Below are 18,783 nucleotides of genomic sequence, written 5' to 3' on the forward strand. Positions count from 1 at the left end.
AATAAAGTAATGTAAAAAAGCCCTAGGGCCTTCACATTTTAATACAAGACGACTTATATTGCTCCTGGAAGAACGTCTTCCCAGCACTGCATTTCTGTTTAAAGTGAAGCCGACTTTAAGGGGATCGGCGTAAGCTTGGTCTTTGTAAGCTGGCTTTCCCACACTCTGTGTTACAGTGAATGAAGCCTACTTGCCGTATGCGAACGTTGCGATGCGAACGGGTCCCGATAACGCTATCACGTTCTATTCTTGAAGGCGAAGCTTAAGTGTCCTAGAATTTTTTCAGTATCGCGCCACACTTTCCAGTTCTTACTGTAGGGAACGATACTTCCTAAGAATGTTTCGTGCTACACGTGATGCTTCTCTGATACTTATGCACCGAAAAACAAACCCACACATTCGCACTGACCCGCAGATTGTTTAATTCAAACCTATAATTTATGCAGCGGCTATTCGCAATGGGCTGTGTGGACGGATTTATTTCTGCGACTTCCTTCAAGGACCTGGACAAATCTGACTTCAGAGGGTGTCCTGTCGAAGATCCTCGTGAAGCAGTCATCGTCATCGTTTACACGTCGGGGACCACGGGACTTCCGAAGGGCGTGGAGATCACTCACTACAGCTTCGTCGCCAACTACTACATTTCTAAGTACCCAAGTTTATTTACTGTCATAAGGGTTAAGGTTCGTGGCGTTGCATGTGCGTGGCCGATGTGCTGGTAAAGTTCCGACAGGCCGTGGTTAGACATTCGCGTAGCTAGCACCTAGGCAGACATATTAACGCTTAGAAATAAAGAAAGTGAATTTGAAAACCTTATGCACATCTCTCTCTGTGTCTTCACAAACCGCAGTCGCAACTAAGGTGTCTTCTAGCCAAGAGCCAGCCATGTTCTGCGGCTGTGTTCAAACTGATTGACGCCGGATGAAACCAATGTAGGGTCATGTTGCACCCCGTAGTATTGCTGACCACTGAGATATATTTTTTCCTTCGCCGTGAGAATGACACAGGACACAGCAATTACACTCGTCTTTCAGCTTCTCTGTGTGGGCACACTGACGGATAGAACTTGAGTCACCGGTGTTTACGCGGCAACTTTAGCCTGAGAAAGTGGGTGGTTATCGAAGCCTAGGATATCATGAAAAGAGATCAGGAGGTGACAAACAGTTTTCGTTCCGGTTCGTGACAGGTCGGGACTATCATATCAAATTTGTCGCAGTACGGTTCGGGAAACTCAATGAAATCGAGGAGCATAAAGGGGCGTTAAATTCACACTCAGAATTGCGACAGTTGTCGATCGGAGACTGCGTGTCCATAGTGATTCTTGTTGAGAGCGCTCGAGCGGAAAAAGCAAAGGTCAGCGCGGGAAGACAAACTTCGTTTTCGCTGTAGGTATCGATGGTCTGCGAAGGAGTTACACAGTTTGTGAAAACGATGTCAGGGGGGATGAAAGGCTAAAATCGCGATTTTAGGCAGAACAAACCATTTTCTAATTTTGTTTATTTTGAATTCATAGACGCGTGAAGGTCATCACTACGTTTGGTTCCAATCTGCGGCGTAGAAAAGAAAATGAATTCTTTTCCGGTGACGGTGGCGCGCGCTCGCCGTTGAGAGCGCCCATGAATACTGCATTCAAGCGCGGCAGCAGAGCAGGAGAGAAAGCGAACACAGAGTCAATGCCGCCGTTGTAAAGCTTGTTTTCGCGCTTTATAATCATCAATGTAGAGTACAGCATACCGCCAAGTAAACACTAAGAATGAAAGACATTATTGTGGCTGTGGCGTCCTTGTCTGCGAGCGCAGACAAGGGCGCCAAATAATGCTTTAAATCCGAAAAAAAATAAAGCGAGGATGACTTGAACCAATTGCGTCAGAGCAGGTTTGAATTGAAGAGGAGAGCTCACTAGTGGAGTCGGGCGCAATGAATAATCTTTTTTTGTCTTAAATTGAAATAGCGCGTTCGAAATCTTTGAGCTCAGTTTTCTCAATTGGCAGAACATTTAGGAAAGCAATCATTTTCAAACTGAATCACCAAAACCTGCTTTCAATGTAGTTCCAGGACTGAAATCTGTGAGGAACAAGATGAGGGGTACGTGTTTCATATTTGTAATGATTTATGAAAACCAGAAAATTATTGCATATCCGACATATAATGACAACAAAAAATTGAACTTAGCCTGAAATTGGTGACATTGCTACAGAAATACAATGAAAACCACCGACCAGCCTTGTCCTTCATCATGGTCCACTTAGAAGGTATCTAACATAAACGATCAGTGTGTCTTCATTATTTCTGAAATGATAATTTTCCTATGGCAGGCATGTCTTCTTGTCTATTTGATCTGTATAAATGAAATGTAGAATATGTACATAAAACAAGAAGATACATAATCCTGTAAACTTTTATAACTATCCGTGCAACAACTCAAAACTTAATTTTCCGCCTCGCCATGCTCCCTTAAGAACTGGAGATAAAAAATTGCCGCGTATCTGCGTGCTTCGCTGCAAGTGTCGTCGAAAGACGATACTCTTCTGCCGGCCGTACTACATGATTGCTGGTCTGATCCGCGGCCACCCGTGATGCAGTTTTCGTACCATTTCCGTCCTGGCATGATAAATGCAATGGAGGTTTGTTTGAACAGATTTCATTTTACCGCATTATTTCATCAAGCGGCCATTTATGTTTTGCCCTGCCTCAGACAGCGCTTCGTTTATGTTGAATCGGCCGCATCTGGCTGGCATTGATAAAATTGAGGGGGCGCTGCGTGAGACATGGACGCCATCTGGCAATACATCGGGAAACATGAGCTTGTGCAGAGGATTTCCTTCCTCCATGGCAGAGGGCGCTCGTCGGCGCGCAGTCGGGGAACGTCGTTCGTCGGCGCGCATAGCATGGCATTTTCAGCGCAGCTTAAGAAACTAAGGTGTTTAGAGTTACGTATCTATGTATTTTTTATTAAAGGAACACACCTCCTAATACTTACCTAGTGATGTTGCGCCTCAGATATGCGTAATATTTGCTTTGTGATCGATAACGTTCACAAGTATGAACAGCCGTACCAGTTTAAGTAGTGTGGGCGGTAAGCAAGTGGTCCAACTTTGGCCGGGTGGCTGAATCGGGTGACAGACAGACAGACAGACAGACCAAATTTTCAGCGTTTAAGTTCCCCAAGAAAGACTATCGTCTTTAAAAATCCATGCCGTCTGGAGCTAGAACTGTGATCGTGGAACCGACAGCCGTAGCGGCCATGAGGCGGCAGGTGGACGAACTCTAGAAAGCATAGTCGGCTCGGTGGATCGGGGACACGAGTAACAAGAGAATAAGTACAAACTGAAGTGCGCTGGTTGAGCACAGCAACTAAGCACTGTTCTGGTGGCAGGCTATGTTACACGGAGGGTGCAGACACCAAGAACGGCGGCTCAACTTCCGTCGGCGGCACGCAGTGTGTGTTGTGCAGTTGTGAAGGAAATTTTAGGAGCCGATGACACAGATCAGTGCTCATTACTGAAATCTGTGTTCCGGTGTCCACGAGTATCGTATCTGAAACACCATCTCCACGAACGTTGAGTTGGGTAGGTACAGTAAAGAAATGATTAGCAGACCATGTCAATCACCTCCGGGAGCTGTTTTTACTAGTTGCACGGAAAGTAGCGGCGTTCAAAATTCAATTTCAATTTCTTCCTGATCCAAATTCATCCTCTATGTTTTTAAAGCCTGTTTCAGAACAAGATGTTTATTCAGTATTTTCTCAACTTAAAAATAGTTCCTCTCGTGATATTGATGGCATAAAAATCGGGCCTATCAAATATGTGCTGGATATACTTGTGCCTTGTATTACTCATATATTCAATCTTTGTTTGTCGAACGCAGTCTTCCCCGAAAGAATGCAGATAGCGAAAGTGACAAAAATGTGACAAAAGGTGACAAAAATGATGTACGAAACTATAGGCCCATATCTATTCTATCAATATTTTCCAAAGGATTAGAAAAGCTTATGCACCGTCAGCTATACCAATTCTTCGAAAATCACAATGTAATCTCACCTACTCAGTTTGGTTTTAGAAAACACCGGTCCACAGAAATGGCATTACTGGAACAAAAGGAATTCATTTTGTCTCAATTTGAAAAAAGACATGTCGTCTTGGGATTGTACGTGGACTTTAGCAAAGCTTTCGATAACATTCAACACTCTACATTATTTAAAAAGCTACACTGCTATGGAATTCGTGGTCATGCGTAGGACTTGTTTAAAAGTTATTTGAAACATCGGAAACAGGTAGTTGAAATAAATCGTAACTATTCGACGTTAAAGCCAATAACTAAAGGTGTGCCACAGGGACGCATCCTTGGTCCTCTTCTGTTCATTGCCTTTATAAACGATTTAATACGCATTTATCCTGATGCTATGTATGTTCTATATGCTGATGATGTCAGCATATTTATTTCTGCTGCAAATAGCGAAATACTTCAACAAAAGATGAACCAGATTCTTGCACAACTAAAAATATGGTCATGTTCCAATAATTTAGGTATAAACACTCGTAAAACAAAGGCGGTACTATTCAGACCAAAGAACAAACCGGCAAACGATAATTTACATCTTGTGTACGGCGATACCGAAATAGAGTTAGTAAATCATATAAAAATTATAGGAGTCACATTTTCAAGTAATATGCTTTGGAACGAACATGTCAACGGCGTGTTGGAACAGTTATCGCGCGTTGTGGGCATGGTACACCGTTGCAAAACAGTGTTACCATATAATGTAAAGCTTTAACTGTATAAATCACTTTTTTATTCACACCTTACCTATTGTTTTTTGGTATGGGGCACTACAACTTACACAAACCTACAAAAGTTATACTTGATGCAGAAGAAATACATAAGAATACTTTTCAATTTGCCGTATGATGCCCACACGCGCGGCTTGTTTGAGCAGGCTGGGATATTACCCGTTCATAACATGTATGCATTTAAATTGACTGTAGCAATCAGACGCGAAGTCAAAGAAAATAGACATTTTTACATGACCTTTCCAACCTACAGCAAAACGTTACATCGCTTGACACACGAAGTAAAGAGACGTGGAAAGTAAAAACACCCAGAACAAATTACTCAGAAGGTAAACTATCGTACATTCTTCCCAAACTACTTAACAAATATGTAAAAGCCTGTGTTGATCCCTACAAGTGTACACTGCCTAAGCTACGTGAGCTACATATGTTAGGAATATAAGTTGCGTTACTGCTATGTATGTCTTTTTGTTTTTGTTTGACTAAAGTGTGCTATGCTTCTTGCCACTGCTGTATGTACTACACAAAGGTAGCTGCGGGCTCTTGTCAAGCTGCCTCTACAAAGAGCAGCTTTTACCCGCAGCTTTCCTGTCAGTGAACTGATGAAAATAAAGATTATTATTATTATTATTACAGTAAAACGGGGACAAGGTCCGACGGGCTAGCGGCGAAGGAGACCATTGTCTTCGCGGTGTCGGCACACGGTTAGCGGAGTTAGTGGTTGGTGGAAAGAGGCACGTGCATTGCGGTTTCGGACGGAAAGAAAACTGACGAGATCTGTTCTGTGGACGAGGGACAATCTTGGAGCTCCAATGGGATGGTAACGGTCAGCGGCTGCGGCATAGGAACGCAATGTGAGGAAAGCGACAGCAGCGGAAACATAGGTTGGACGAAAGCCCTTTGCCACTCGCCAGTGTTGTGGTAACGGGCAGGGACGTTACTTGTGCTGCATTTATTAACGGCTTTACTAACGCTTCGCCTTGCATACATTCCAAACATGCGCATTCAATGTGCATGTATTTCTTTAACCTCTTCCTTCTAGCGATCCTTACTTGCTTAGGCAGTATTGGCAAACTCTGAAGTCCCCCCAAACCATCATTGATATTCTCTTTGCTAATTGGGCGAAAGTCAAGGCTCGATCTCATGTATCCACGCGTTCTGTGATGTCTCTTCATGGTGCTGGATGTTTGCGGAGCAGAATAGTGCCAGTTTTATAACGTTTGCCTGAGCTTCCCCGCCATGGCTTAACTGGCTCGCTTTTGATTTTGACTCGTACTGCGAGTTCCCGTTTTTGACAGGTCACTTGGGGAATTTTGGCGCATGACGGCAGCAGGCAATGAGATTTGGCGCGAAGGTACTGCAAAGTGGAGTTCTGGCGGGAAACTTGCATTTGTTTGCGAACACGTTGATTTGTTTGCTGCCACATTGATACTCCAAGGCGGCTTGCCTTGATGTATAAGACAGCAATGAGGAGTAAGGGACCATGCTGTGTATTTAGCTTAGGGTCCGGGCGAATATCCAACCACCCAACTCCTCTTGAAAGGTACAATTTTTGTTTTGTTGTTGGTACGGCTACTACCATACCCAAACTATTTAGCCACTTCTCCTACCATATGCAATTACTTATAATTACTGTATCGTGTCAGTAAGGCGGCCACATTCGTACAGTTAAACATATAAGGTGGCATGTGACTGTGCACCAAGGTACGAAAGTGTAGACAACAATCCGTCAGTTTATTTCATGCCAATGTGATAAATTGGCGAGGACAAGCCGGGCAACTTAGGAAAACGAACCATATTACTTTTCAGACCGTGCACGTCATCCGACGAAAGCGATACTGTGCTCGCTTCAGCTCCCATCACCCACGCATCTGGATTGCTGCTCGGCTTGATGGCTGTGCTAGACGGATCAGTCTGTGTCCTCACACAGCCAGGTCTCAGCTTGCAGGAGATGGCTAAACTTGTCAAAGAGCACAATGTAAGTACTTTATCAGGTGAAAAAAATATCCCTTATTGACCTAACTAAAGTGATCCCGCGCATGAACGTGTTCTCGTTTCCGCAGGAGTGTCGATAATTCAAATAATAATTGCTCAATCAATCTCGAATACGCGAGAAAAACGTGGCGAACAGCATTTTGAGCACGTCTTATTTTAGCCATAAATGAATTAAGTGAAGGACAGCCACATTTTGCTCGGACACCCGAGGATATTCTATTGCTGAGAGTTATTAAACGTGAAAACGAGCTTGTTGTGAACGGTAGTAGAAGATCTGGAGTAAAACGCTCACATCTCTATAGGGATTTCTTCGGATGACCTAAAAAGCCGAATTACTCCTCCACCGAAACACACCAAAACTAACACTGGGCCACAAAACTAACCTATGAAACGGAAACTCGCTGCTCTTAGAGAAACACACACAGAGAGAGAAATGGTGTATTTCGAAATAAAATGCTCCCCGAGATTTGCAAAAGTGGTCGCTTATGACTCAATGAAGCAATAGCACCCAGGTTAAGTAATAACGTGAGTACTTTCGAAGGTTTTTTTTTCTAAATGTGTACAAATTGCCATGACGTGCTGATTCGAATTCCACCCAGGCTCAATTCTAGGCTCCCTCCCTAAATTTGTAACGTAAAAAAATCATTTGCTCAAATGTAAAGTGAACGAAAAAGTGCATTCTATTACGAAAAAGCACATGCAAAATCGTCGAGAAGTTGCATTTTTACAAAGCTCCCATAATAACATCGGCTGAAATTTTGTCCCTTGTCATCGCGACCCAGTTAATTACCTGACAAAGCTGAAAAGGCATGTCGGAACAGACTGGTGTCTCAACTTGTTCGGAGTAGCATGATCACCGTAGTTTAGAACAATCCCGCTTCTCTGTGTTTCCTCGTGTAAAGCAGCAGCCTCTTTAACCTCGCACCTGTGGCTTTTGTGCGGTTGGCAGCGTCCAGGGGCTGCAACAAAGCCGCGCCGCACAGTCATATTGGAGCCTACCCCTAAGTTTCGTGCATTATATTTGTTAAAATGTATCGATGACCTTCACCCACCACGTTGCACTTTCTTTTATTGCCCCCTTTCATAGCTCCGGGTAGCTTACTAGAGGAATGTACCTCAGGCCGACTTCTCTGCCTTTCGTACAATTTAGTTTTTTTCTCTTTCTCTCGAGAACTACATTCGAGGAAATACGGTATTGGTCATTAGATCTAACATTGTGAAATAACGATAGGATTTGTAGATATTTTCAGGGCCATCATTGCAGTTCCGCTGCCCCGCTTGGTATTTGTTGGTTTTATATGGTATGGTATGGTAAAGCTTTATTTAGAGAGGGATGGCCCATCGGCCTAATAAGGATAATGGAGTTGGGTAATTGGGAGATGAGGACCGTGCCAGCCACCGAGGAATTCCTCCCCGCATAGTTACACCAGGCGGAGAATTCCCAATTCCGCAGCAAAGGCGAACAGCGCTCGCAGGACACTGTCGGGCATCGCCGAGGGACGGGTCCACTCCTCGAAGCTGGCCAGTTTTAATAAAAATTAGGGATTACCGGAATCCCCGGAAGTATCAATCGCACGAATTTGAGTCCTACGCTTTCAAATGTTTACCAACAAGAAAGCTCGGGCACAAATTGTACTCGGTGAGACTTATTCTATGACATTTTCTTACTTTTACTTTTATTCGTCAATAATATCTCGTCCACAGAAAACATAACTTTTTGTAAACTGCGTCTAACAGTATTCTTTCGCAGACTAAAGCTTCCATTCTGTTATTTTTCAACCTGCACGTATCCTCGACTTTTATTATGCTGAAGATGCTGGGTATATAAGGGAGAGCAACACTCTTCTATACAGAACGCGGTCGTCTACTGTCTATGTATAGCGCAAAAAAACGAAGAGCGGAAGTCTCACGATGTTGGCGCTGAAAGAACAGGTGTTTCAATACACAGGAAGAGCATTCAGAACCTTTGCACTATTCTTTTCGTAAACGGCACATGTTACTTAAGGTACACGTGACTGTAAGCTGTATTCCACTCCACAACGGGAACTGTTTCAAACGTGCTCTCAAGGTCTGGTGGTTACCGCTTAAAAAGTATCCGCGACGCAAGCATTTAACTTATATAGGGTGTTTTCTGAAGCTGCGCCCAATTGTTAAAATTTGCCTGTGGCAGATAGCACAATTCTAACTCTTGTGCTAAATTACTCGTTTAAGCGGTCAATACTTCTACGAGAAATCAAATTACCTAATGGAATAAATAACATAGTGAAAATAATTAACTGTTTAATTTTTTTCCTTACTAGACGCATTTCGCTCTACGAAATGTAGCTAGTCAGGTTTCAAGGCAAATTCACTTGAAACGAATTCTGATGATGACACCGGTTTCTAGACATGCGCCGTCAAACTTGGATAGGAATGCACTGTTTTACCACTCACTTTTTTCATGAGGACGCTGTTTTGTGCAATGAAGAACAATCGTAACTGGCACGCCAATGCATTTCGTCGAGCACCATTCCGAAACCATGCTTACTAGTAATATGTTTTCTTATAGAGATAATAAAGGCTTTTTATTTGTAGTCTCACGTTAGTTAAACCTTAAACTCAGTCATTTCATTGCACTGTAAATGCATTGACCGGCGGTTTTGAGCGTTGTCTTCAAACGGCAAGCACACAACGTGTAGATTACCAATTCGTTTTATAAGTTATGTCTTCCTGCATTGAGCATGAGCTGCAGTGCATAAAGCCCTGCAATTTATCTCGTGGCGATGGTTCAGTTTCTGTCGTCACCGTGCACTTTTCCTGCGCAGATCACGTCCATGTTCTCATTCCCAACCCGACTTCATGCTCTGACAGAGGAGATGCTGCGTACTGGAGAGCGGCTCGAAAGCATTCGTCGCATGGGAGTTGCTGGCGGCGCACTTTCGCAGGCCACGTATGACGCCGCGTACAAAGCTTTCGCTAACCTTCAGTGCGTCGTCATCATGTACGTCATGACGGAGAGCGGCGGCATCATCTGCTCACCTTCCATGCGGGGTGCCAGGGGAACCGACATGGGATTTCCCGCCGCGATGGTTGAAATCAAGGTATTTCGATGCATTATTTCCGCCGGGCATTTCTAATACCAGGAATGGAACCTACTGCCGGTTGTACAGACGAGAGGAAATGATAATTCTATACGTTTGTAAAGCAGGCACGTGGATCGAGTGCCTGTGTCAAAGAAAACAATGTTTTGCTTTGTCGTCGCACATGTCGCATTATGAAGCGAAGCTTGCCTTTCCCTGTACTTCTCCTCTGTTAGGGCTGCGTGAAGTTCGGAAAGAACTGTGGAGCGCAGGTGTGCTGGTATAACTAGCAGAAGGTGAGGACCGTCAGGGTACAGGTTACGCCGATATTGACCCTTTTCGCGGCGATCCCGTGGGCGCTGCCATGTTTGATCACGTGGTGACGCGTCCATTTCTTGCCTCAACTGCCTCCGTTGCCTCCTTGTTTGCAATGGAAGTGTATGACGCCGGCGCGGCTTGGAAAACCTCTGTTTTCGGAGATATCGTAGACGGTGACTAGGTGGACGGCACGAAGCTTTCATCACAGCTTCGGAGAACATGCAAAAGCGCTTTCGGAGATGATTAAGCTATGTCCAAACGGCGCAAGCAGCGTATATTATGCTTGTTCTAAAAGCGGGGCTAAATACGTATTCCAAGCTTTCCGATTATGAATTAAGTCAGGATTAGTATGTTTTCCTCTTTGTTGTTTATTCGGCAATTATTTTGAAGCAGTGGCTAGTCAGTTTCTGACTCCATGAAGTTCCTCGGTGCGGCCACTATCTGATTATTTTCTGTCTAATCGCTCGCGGGTGTGCTCAGTTCCGATATATTTGTTCTTTCTGCGCACAAGACTTGAAACATAGCTGTTTTGTACATTGTAATACCTTGTAGCAAATATATATTACAGCTAGTAACTCGCTTACTCTTGTGGACCGTCCCGAAACATTCAGCTTTGACCATTCGTGCGCCATAGGTGTAGTCCGTCATTTATAGTGCGTATACAGTTCGCATATATTTAAGTGTGCGCCCATTCACTTATTCTTGATACGTCGGCGATAGAGTGGGCGTAGGTTTTCCTGCCGTTTGGGACAGATGCGTATAGATAACGTGCGCGAAACTTACTATGACAGGAAGCGTCGCTACTCGCTTTGTACTTGTTTAACGAGTGGTACTCACTCTTGCCGACGTTCTGGGGATGAAGCCCTTTCTTTGAAGATTAGCGATACAAGGCTGGCGGATGAGCAAATTTCTGTACCCTCGAGGAAAGTCATACATCACGTAGTGCCGGTAACACGTTCGGACAGTTTCAGCAGCGGTCCGCGAACTTTGCCACACAGATTCATTCCATTCCTGAACATGCCAATCACTATTTTTTCAGCCAACTACTGCACACATCTTCAATCCACATGATTCAATCTAGCATGATTGGAGCACAGTGTGTTAGCGAAAACTCAGTTGCATTTCCGACAGCAGATCGCACATAAGCAAGGTAGAAGCGGTAATGGTTTGGTATTCGTGCGCGGTCGCTGAGGAGAGGTATGGCGCGCCGTCGTGAGCGCCATCTCGTTTCTCTAAAACAAACTGCTCCGCGTAAAGGGTCAATAAGGTACCATCCTGCTGGGTGAACATGCGCACAGAGGCGTCGCTGGGAGAGGATTTCAGGTGCTTGATTATTTCTAGTAAGTAGGCATCCTGATGCTGTTGACAGGCGATGTTAAGCAAGTGGCTCAAGGAAAAGACGCAATGGAAGGATTCAGTGTGCATTATGTTGTACTTTTCGCATAATATTTTTTCGTCGACCAGCAGCAAACATGACAATCGTGTTCTGACCCAGAGAAACGCCACATACAGGCGACCTTGCCATGCGCGTGTCATACGTTACCACTGATACACTTCTTCGTCAAGCAATCTCCGCATTAGATTTCAAGATGGCGTTGGATCGGCGTTTTACCCGCGGTGGTAGCTTTAGTGTCGATTTCCTTTCTAGTGTTAGTTGATAGATTTTTATTATTATATTTAACATGTATATTTTTGTCATTGTATGCTTGTCGCATAACGAACGCTTCCTGTTGCCCCTATCAAAGTGCAATTACCGGGTACATACACCGTCAAACCTTTTGTGGCGTTTAGTCTGTGGCCCGAAGATTTCGTGCATGCAATAAATATACCATAATGCCCAAATAAAATGAATGAATGAAGATGAATATTGGGGGATCAAATCCCGGCCGTGGCGGCCGCATTTCAACGGGGGTGAATTAAAAAACACCCGTGTACCGTGCATTGCGTGCATGTTAAACAACAACAGGTGGTCAAAATTAACCCGATGTCCCACACTACGGCGTGCCGCATAATCATATCATGGTTTCGGCACGTATAACTCCAGAAATTCTTTCAATATGCATTTTTTTTCAGTAGAGGTTTAATTGTTGTCTTAACCAGAAAAATGTTAAAGTTGGGTTGAAAAAGAATATACAAGAGGCTAAGGTAATGTCCAATAAGAAGGCGACAAAGGAAAATTGGTCATTGGTAGTAATTCTGTAGAATTTTTTCTACAGTATGTTTATCTAGGCCAAATATTCACGTGTATATGATCATCACAGATAAATTTACAGAAGAATAAATGAGTTGTAGTGCATACAAGAAGCGTTACCAAGTCATGACCAGCATCTTTCAGCTAACTTTGAAAAAAACTCGTAGAGTGATTGCATTGTACAATTACTGACAAATAAGGAACAAACTTGGAGGTTAACGAAGCCTGTAATAGAGCGAGTAATAGTAATAGAGCGAAACATGTTTGTCGTACATAACCTTAAAGATAGGAAGACAGCGGCATGGATTGGAGACAATAACCCTATGGTGTAGCGAAATTGAAATAGGAGGGGAAAATGAGCTCGGCAAGCCGCGGATAACCCATGCTATATAAAAGCTGTAGAATGGGTCTGAAGACAAGAGAAGCACACTTGTGTAGGCAGAGCATTATTGGTGCGATGACATTATGAAGTTTGCAAACATACGACGTCATTAGCTAGTGCAAGACACAGGTAATTGCAGATCGATGGGAGAAATCTTCGCCATGCCGTGGATTTAAGCTCTCTGATGATGGTTGCAATGATGTATTATTGTCGTTAATTACAGCGGCTTTCATGTTTACGACAACGAGTTTTCAAGCGAACACTGTTTTCTTCAGTTTTCGATTGCCAATAGTCCTTGGCAACGTTCTGGGTACGGAACACTCTCAATTTTTATAGCAGCGTCTAAATTGGCAGCAATGCCCGCAAATCTCCTGTGTATGAACCTGGGTTACACGTTTCTTCTCTTGCCGCCTACAATTAGCTCAAGAGAAGCTTCAGAGCTGGTGACAGGTTGCTGGCAGACCGTCCGCATCCTTTACCTCATTCTTGTTCTCGTGTTCTTTAAGAAACTTCAGAAAATAGGATATTATTGTGAACGGAGTCGTGCAGCAGGTTTTGAGTAGGAATATTTGTGTCATTTTAACTCTCGGCATGATAGAAGAATGTGCTCACGCTTGTGCTTCCACCGATAGCGCAAATATGTGTAGAGTACAACACGCCTGCCGTCTCCTGAAGCAATGGATAGAATATAGCCATATCGGTTCAAACAAACGCTGTCTGACATGTGCAGGTTGTAGACCCTGTGACTCGAATTAAGCTGGGCCCGAATGAGACTGGCGAGATTTGCTTCCGCATCCCGACAGTGATGCGCGGCTATTACAAGCGACCCAAGGAAACAGCTGAGTTCTTCAAAAATGGCTGGTGCAGATCAGGTGAGTGGCGACAGATTGTTTTATGCAGTAACGCTAACAATGCATGTGGGCATATAATGTATGTAACTACGACCTCGCTAATAAATGGTCCAGTGGAATGAAATGCTATTATTTTCATGGCTTATGTGACTCTTGGCTCGTATTCAGACATTTGTGGTTAGGTCAGGTTTTTTAGGCACTAAGCCAACTAAAGTCGACTTGACCAAAACATTTACGTAACACTGTATTCTCATGTCATCCTTAAGGAGACCAGTGATCTAAAATATATATCGTTCAGAAAAAAATTATCGCTTGGCGATGGCTAATAACGAATGAAACTTATGTTCAGCTTATGTCATTTTCGGGTGTTCTGAATGAAAAGATGCTTCTGGTATTCCTCAGTGCCTCATTAACATACGATATCCATACGTATATACGATAACTTATATTTATCTCTATGACAAAAACACGTGCCAGTTTTATTCCCTGATGTTTTTGTTCATTTTGTAGTTGCAAAGGTTCGCGTGGAACCACGAATTCAGAAACAATAAGAACTACAGCGCAATCTAGTGGGCCATTCATGAACTCAGTCACTACGCGACGCTAAGCTTCACGATTAATTATTGGCATGAAGCAGCACGTACTAAATTCAGTATTTCAGTGTAATACTTGTATTTATCAATTCGCTTTTAAGCCTGCAACAGTGGTGTAATACTTATTGATAAGTACAATGATACATCATTGTCACCTTACATATCGCCGCCATTGCATGTGTGTAACCCTCCAATGAAGGCCAGTGCGGTGGCCGAAATGTCAGTAAAGTCTCGTTATTTCTTCCTATGTGCTTCTACTCTATAAACTGTTTCACTGCTGGATCCTGTGATTCAGCAGGATCGTTTAATATATCGTATATGTCGTTTAATAAATAAACCCTGGGTAGGCTGTCAGCGCTCGTGTTCGTTCGTTGTCTTTTCACCCTCTCTTCACTGTTTGCAGTATTTGTAACAGAATCCCACATAGCACTATCACACCTATCGCTTCTCTCTCTACGTCATTTGCCACGCCGACTTTAAGAGTCCGAGCATGAAAGATGGGCCCACGGTGTCTTCCGTTATTAGCGACGGCTTATGAGACGTGTGGAGACGCGATAGCTTGGCGATCCAGAGACAGCAGGCTGTCATCCGAGAGCAGAGAACGCAATCTCTCTGGTGAGCAGTACTGTTACAATCGTTTCAGCTTTATTAACCAAGGAGAAGCCAGAATAGAAGATTACCATAATTGGGCGGACATCAGCAATAGTAAAGCAGCGTGGAAGACACGGACACAGACGTGGGACACACACAGACCCTCTCTGTCTTTCGCACCGCTTTAACAATCATAACGCCCAGCCCTGCCATGCTGTCAAGCCTTTGGAGGAGATATGCTGCACTGAAGAAACGATAATTGGTTAGAACTTTAACAGAATCTCCTCGTAGATAGCTTTTCAAACAGACGTCATTCGCTAGAAGTCATTAATACGATGGTTGAACGAGAACTATATGAAAAATTCATGACACCCTTACCAGGCATATTTTATGCTCCAAAAATCGAATTGCGCTTCAAAAACAGGTTCTTTGCAATTGTAATTTTATTGTTCCTTTAACCTTTAAAATATTTCTCTATGCAGAAGGAATATAGCATGCGACTCTAAAACAAACGTGGTGCTTTGTCCCAGATATAGTCCACGCAGTTGTGAACAAGGGCAGAAAACAATAGCTAATAACAGAACGGATAACGTTTCTATGAGGGGGCGCTTCTTTTTACATGCGTTCTTTTAATTATCCACTGCGCACGTAAGAATTCTTGTCGGCCTGTAAGCATGTGTCGCGATCTTTGTTGAATTATTTTTTCCAGGAGACGCTGGCTACTATGACGAAGAGGGGCGCTTATATTTCGTCCAGAGAATGAAGGAGTTAATCAAGTGCATGGACAACCAGGTTGTCCCGGCTGAACTCGAGCAACTGCTTCTTCAGGAGCACTCGGAAGACATTGCGGAAGTAGCAGTGGTCGGAACACCGCACCCACAGTATGGAGAAGCACCAGCTGCTGCTGTTGTACTCAAGGAAAAGCCCACAACCTGTAACACCTCTGAGCTGACAAATAAGATTAAGAGTACCATCGCAGGTATGGCTATGTATCCGGAACATTTATAAACAATATGTAATAACTGAGGTCATATGCTATGTGATAGTCTAGGCTTATAAGGGGTCGGCAGCTAAGACGGAGAAAATTTCTAAAAAGACACCTTGTGGATGAAAAGAACGGCATGTTTTTTTTACGAAGTGCCTAAATGAACGTCAGACGTATGCCCGAACAATAGTTTGTCGCCTGAAAAATTGGTGGAATGAATGATCCTTAAGAAGAACGTGTTTCTGCAACATCATTCCGCGAACCTTCGCCCTACCATCAATACAGTGATCAAAATGCTTAGAGCTGCTTATTATACAAGCATATGTTCCCGTCATCACATGGGGGAACTAGGAACCCGTAAAACAAAAGCACGCGCGTTGTTTTAGTCGCCCTGTTTCAGCTCAATTTCATGTCGAAAACATTGTACTATGGCGTCTTTCTATATATAATATTTATAGTACCATGAAAACATTATCTTCATCATCATCACTAACCAGGCTGTATTGTCGGAATTTACAACACTCTTGCTTTTAACTTTATTACAGACTTGGAGGGCATCACCTGCACTCGAATTGAAAATGGCTCGGTGTTCGTTGGGCCTGTCCTGTCATTTGCATCTGTCTCGTATCCAAAATTAAGGAGCCTTCTCGCTTCGGTGACAACCATGAAAGCATTTGTAGCTAACTTCTTGTATCGCAGCTTATCATATTCCAAGTGTGTTTTGGAAGGAAAGGGCTTTCATTTAGTTATCGTAAGGTTATTTTACAATGACATCAAATTTTTCATTTAAAGTTTTAGTAACAGAAATGATAAGTTAGATTTATTATTGAATAAATTCTTTGATTTTACGTGCCAAGACCACGCTACGGTTATGAAGCACACCGTAATTAGCGACTCCGGTATAATCATTTCTGTGCCTACCCAGCGACGAGGAAACCTACCCGTCCGTCACGAAAGACGAATCACTATAAATAAATCAATATATAAAACGCATTGGCATTTATGGTTCCGTGATTAAGTTATGGTCAACTTGAACCTACTAAGCAGTCACAAGGCACATTGTCAACTCCCATACCAATATCATGCTCGTGGAGGCCTTTTAATTGTTTACGTTATGCACCTCACATATCGGTCCTTAACTTCTCCACCAATTGACATGTGGCAGGTTCACTTCTGTTACACACATGAGCCAAGTGCTTTTCACAGGTACGTCCTGAAAAGCTCTACCATTATTATGTTCATCGCATTATACTGACTGTAAAAAAGAACAAAAACCGTAATCATTCATGCTGCTTGAGAAATAATTTTGAAGGAAGGTCTAAGTGGACGGTCCTCACTGTCAAAAGTCATGACGAGAACTACATTCACGTCATCAGGTTTTTTGCCACTTTCGGCAGCGTCAGCGAGTAGCCTGGCTTTGAGATTGAAAATTCTTTGAGCACTCTTTTTATGGCAAAACACATCAATGCTCGAATCGCCTGATGTGCGACGCCAACCTTCATATGTAGCAGCAGCTATGTTGGTGCGCATGGTGCTGAAGAATGCGATGCCTTATAAACTACCTCATACTATATCCTTTTTTCTAAAAAATTGGGTCCAAGTCGTCTCCACGAACTGGACTGTTTTTAGCAAGCCCTGAGAAGAGCTTGAAATGTCGTAAGCAGTGATGGGAAATCATTGTACATTAATAACACTGAAGGGTCTGCAATATTTTTGCCCATATTCGTTTATGATGTTCATGTGTTTTTGATAATCTCTATTGTTCTCGGTTCGCAGGAGAGTTGGCTGTCCACAAGCAACTTTATGGAGGAGTCTTCTTCCTGGACTTCTTGCCCAAGACTGAAACGGGAAAAATAAACAGAACAGTACTCTTGGAAAAGGTGCTGCTAAAGTGTGGTTGCAATTAATAAATAAGTTTTCAGCGTAGGAATGCCAGTTTGCGTTTCGTGGACTACTATGTTAAAGAAACAGAACACGAAGTGGACTCATGATGCTTGGCCCATCACTATTGCTCTGATTGAGGGCGCGTTCCCTTTAATGCCTGCAAAATATTACCATGTAGCTATTACTGATGCAAACATTTTACGATATATCCTAATTTAATAATGCTTCTGACAGTTTCAATGAACAAAATTGTGGCAAGCAGCATAAGCGAGATAGAACTTGTGCAAAAATTATGCCTGAGGAACGCACAGCATTCCTCTGACATTTGTTCTGGATGCCGAACGTGTGTTGGAGGCAACAGGTGTCATAGATAGATATGCATTCGCCAGTATTTTCAAAAGAGAAAATAACTTTATTGATTTTAACTGTCCGTCATAGGGAAGTTTCAAAGCGCATAAATAGGAAATTTTCAAAGCGCTAATGACGTTACATTATCGTTAGATTACCAGCCGTGGCCGCCGTTTTTCGCGATGGACGAATGAACAGCCTCCGCGATCAACTTCAGAAACATTTTCAGAGCTAATTGCGGAGGCCACGCTCCGCTGTGCTGAGTACGGTGAACGCCACCTAGGTGGCGTTGGTAGTGCTTCTTGATGCCAGCGTCCCTTCGAATGCTGGCATCGAGGCGTCGTAGTGCTGAGACCACCGAAGCGTTCACTGTCGGTGCGCGTTAAGGCCGGAATACATGGAGCGAATAACCGGCGTCCGAGCGAAGAACTTCGTCGGGCGGCGAACGTCCGACGGCCGGCGTCAAGAAATTTGCCGTCCGCAGCCGATCTGCCTGTCCAAACATTTTCGTCGGGCGAACGCCGCCGCCGGAAGCGTCTAGCGCGCAGCGGTGGACGACAGCCAATCAGGAGGCACTAGTTCCGGTCGCAATGCATGCTGGTGTTTCGCGCGCGCGCGCCTTTTCGCGTCGTCTGCAATCGCGTTGGTGTTGCCGTGTCTGCATGTCTCTGCACCGATTGAGTAGTTCCTAGTATGATCTCTCAGGAATCGCGTTGTATTTGTACATCCCATATCCGCTGATCTGCGAGGAAACAGACAAGCAGTGCAAGCTCTCTACAACAACCTTCAACAGAAA

General features: G+C 43.7%; 1 protein-coding gene across 3 annotated transcripts in view; it reads left to right on the forward strand.

Moving 5' to 3' along the window:
* Window positions 1–17,678, forward strand: part of LOC119449057 (uncharacterized) — a 73,484-nt gene extending 55,806 nt beyond the window's left edge. For 2 of the 3 annotated variants that reach the window (XM_049666226.1, XM_049666227.1), the window contains exons 4-9: window positions 447–649; window positions 6,600–6,768; window positions 9,590–9,865; window positions 13,466–13,607; window positions 15,480–15,749; window positions 17,532–17,678. In XM_049666226.1, coding sequence (XP_049522183.1) covers window positions 447–649; window positions 6,600–6,768; window positions 9,590–9,865; window positions 13,466–13,607; window positions 15,480–15,749; window positions 17,532–17,662 — 1,191 coding nt within the window. In that variant the 3' untranslated portion in view covers window positions 17,663–17,678. The remainder of the gene's footprint in view (window positions 1–446; window positions 650–6,599; window positions 6,769–9,589; window positions 9,866–13,465; window positions 13,608–15,479; window positions 15,750–17,531) is intronic. The other variant, XM_049666228.1, reaches the window with a different exon arrangement.
* Window positions 17,679–18,783: the final 1,105 nt, after the last annotated feature.

The sequence above is a fragment of the Dermacentor silvarum genome, chromosome 4 (genome assembly GCF_013339745.2).
Source record: "Dermacentor silvarum isolate Dsil-2018 chromosome 4, BIME_Dsil_1.4, whole genome shotgun sequence".
NCBI classification, from domain to species: Eukaryota; Metazoa; Arthropoda; class Arachnida; order Ixodida; family Ixodidae; genus Dermacentor; species Dermacentor silvarum.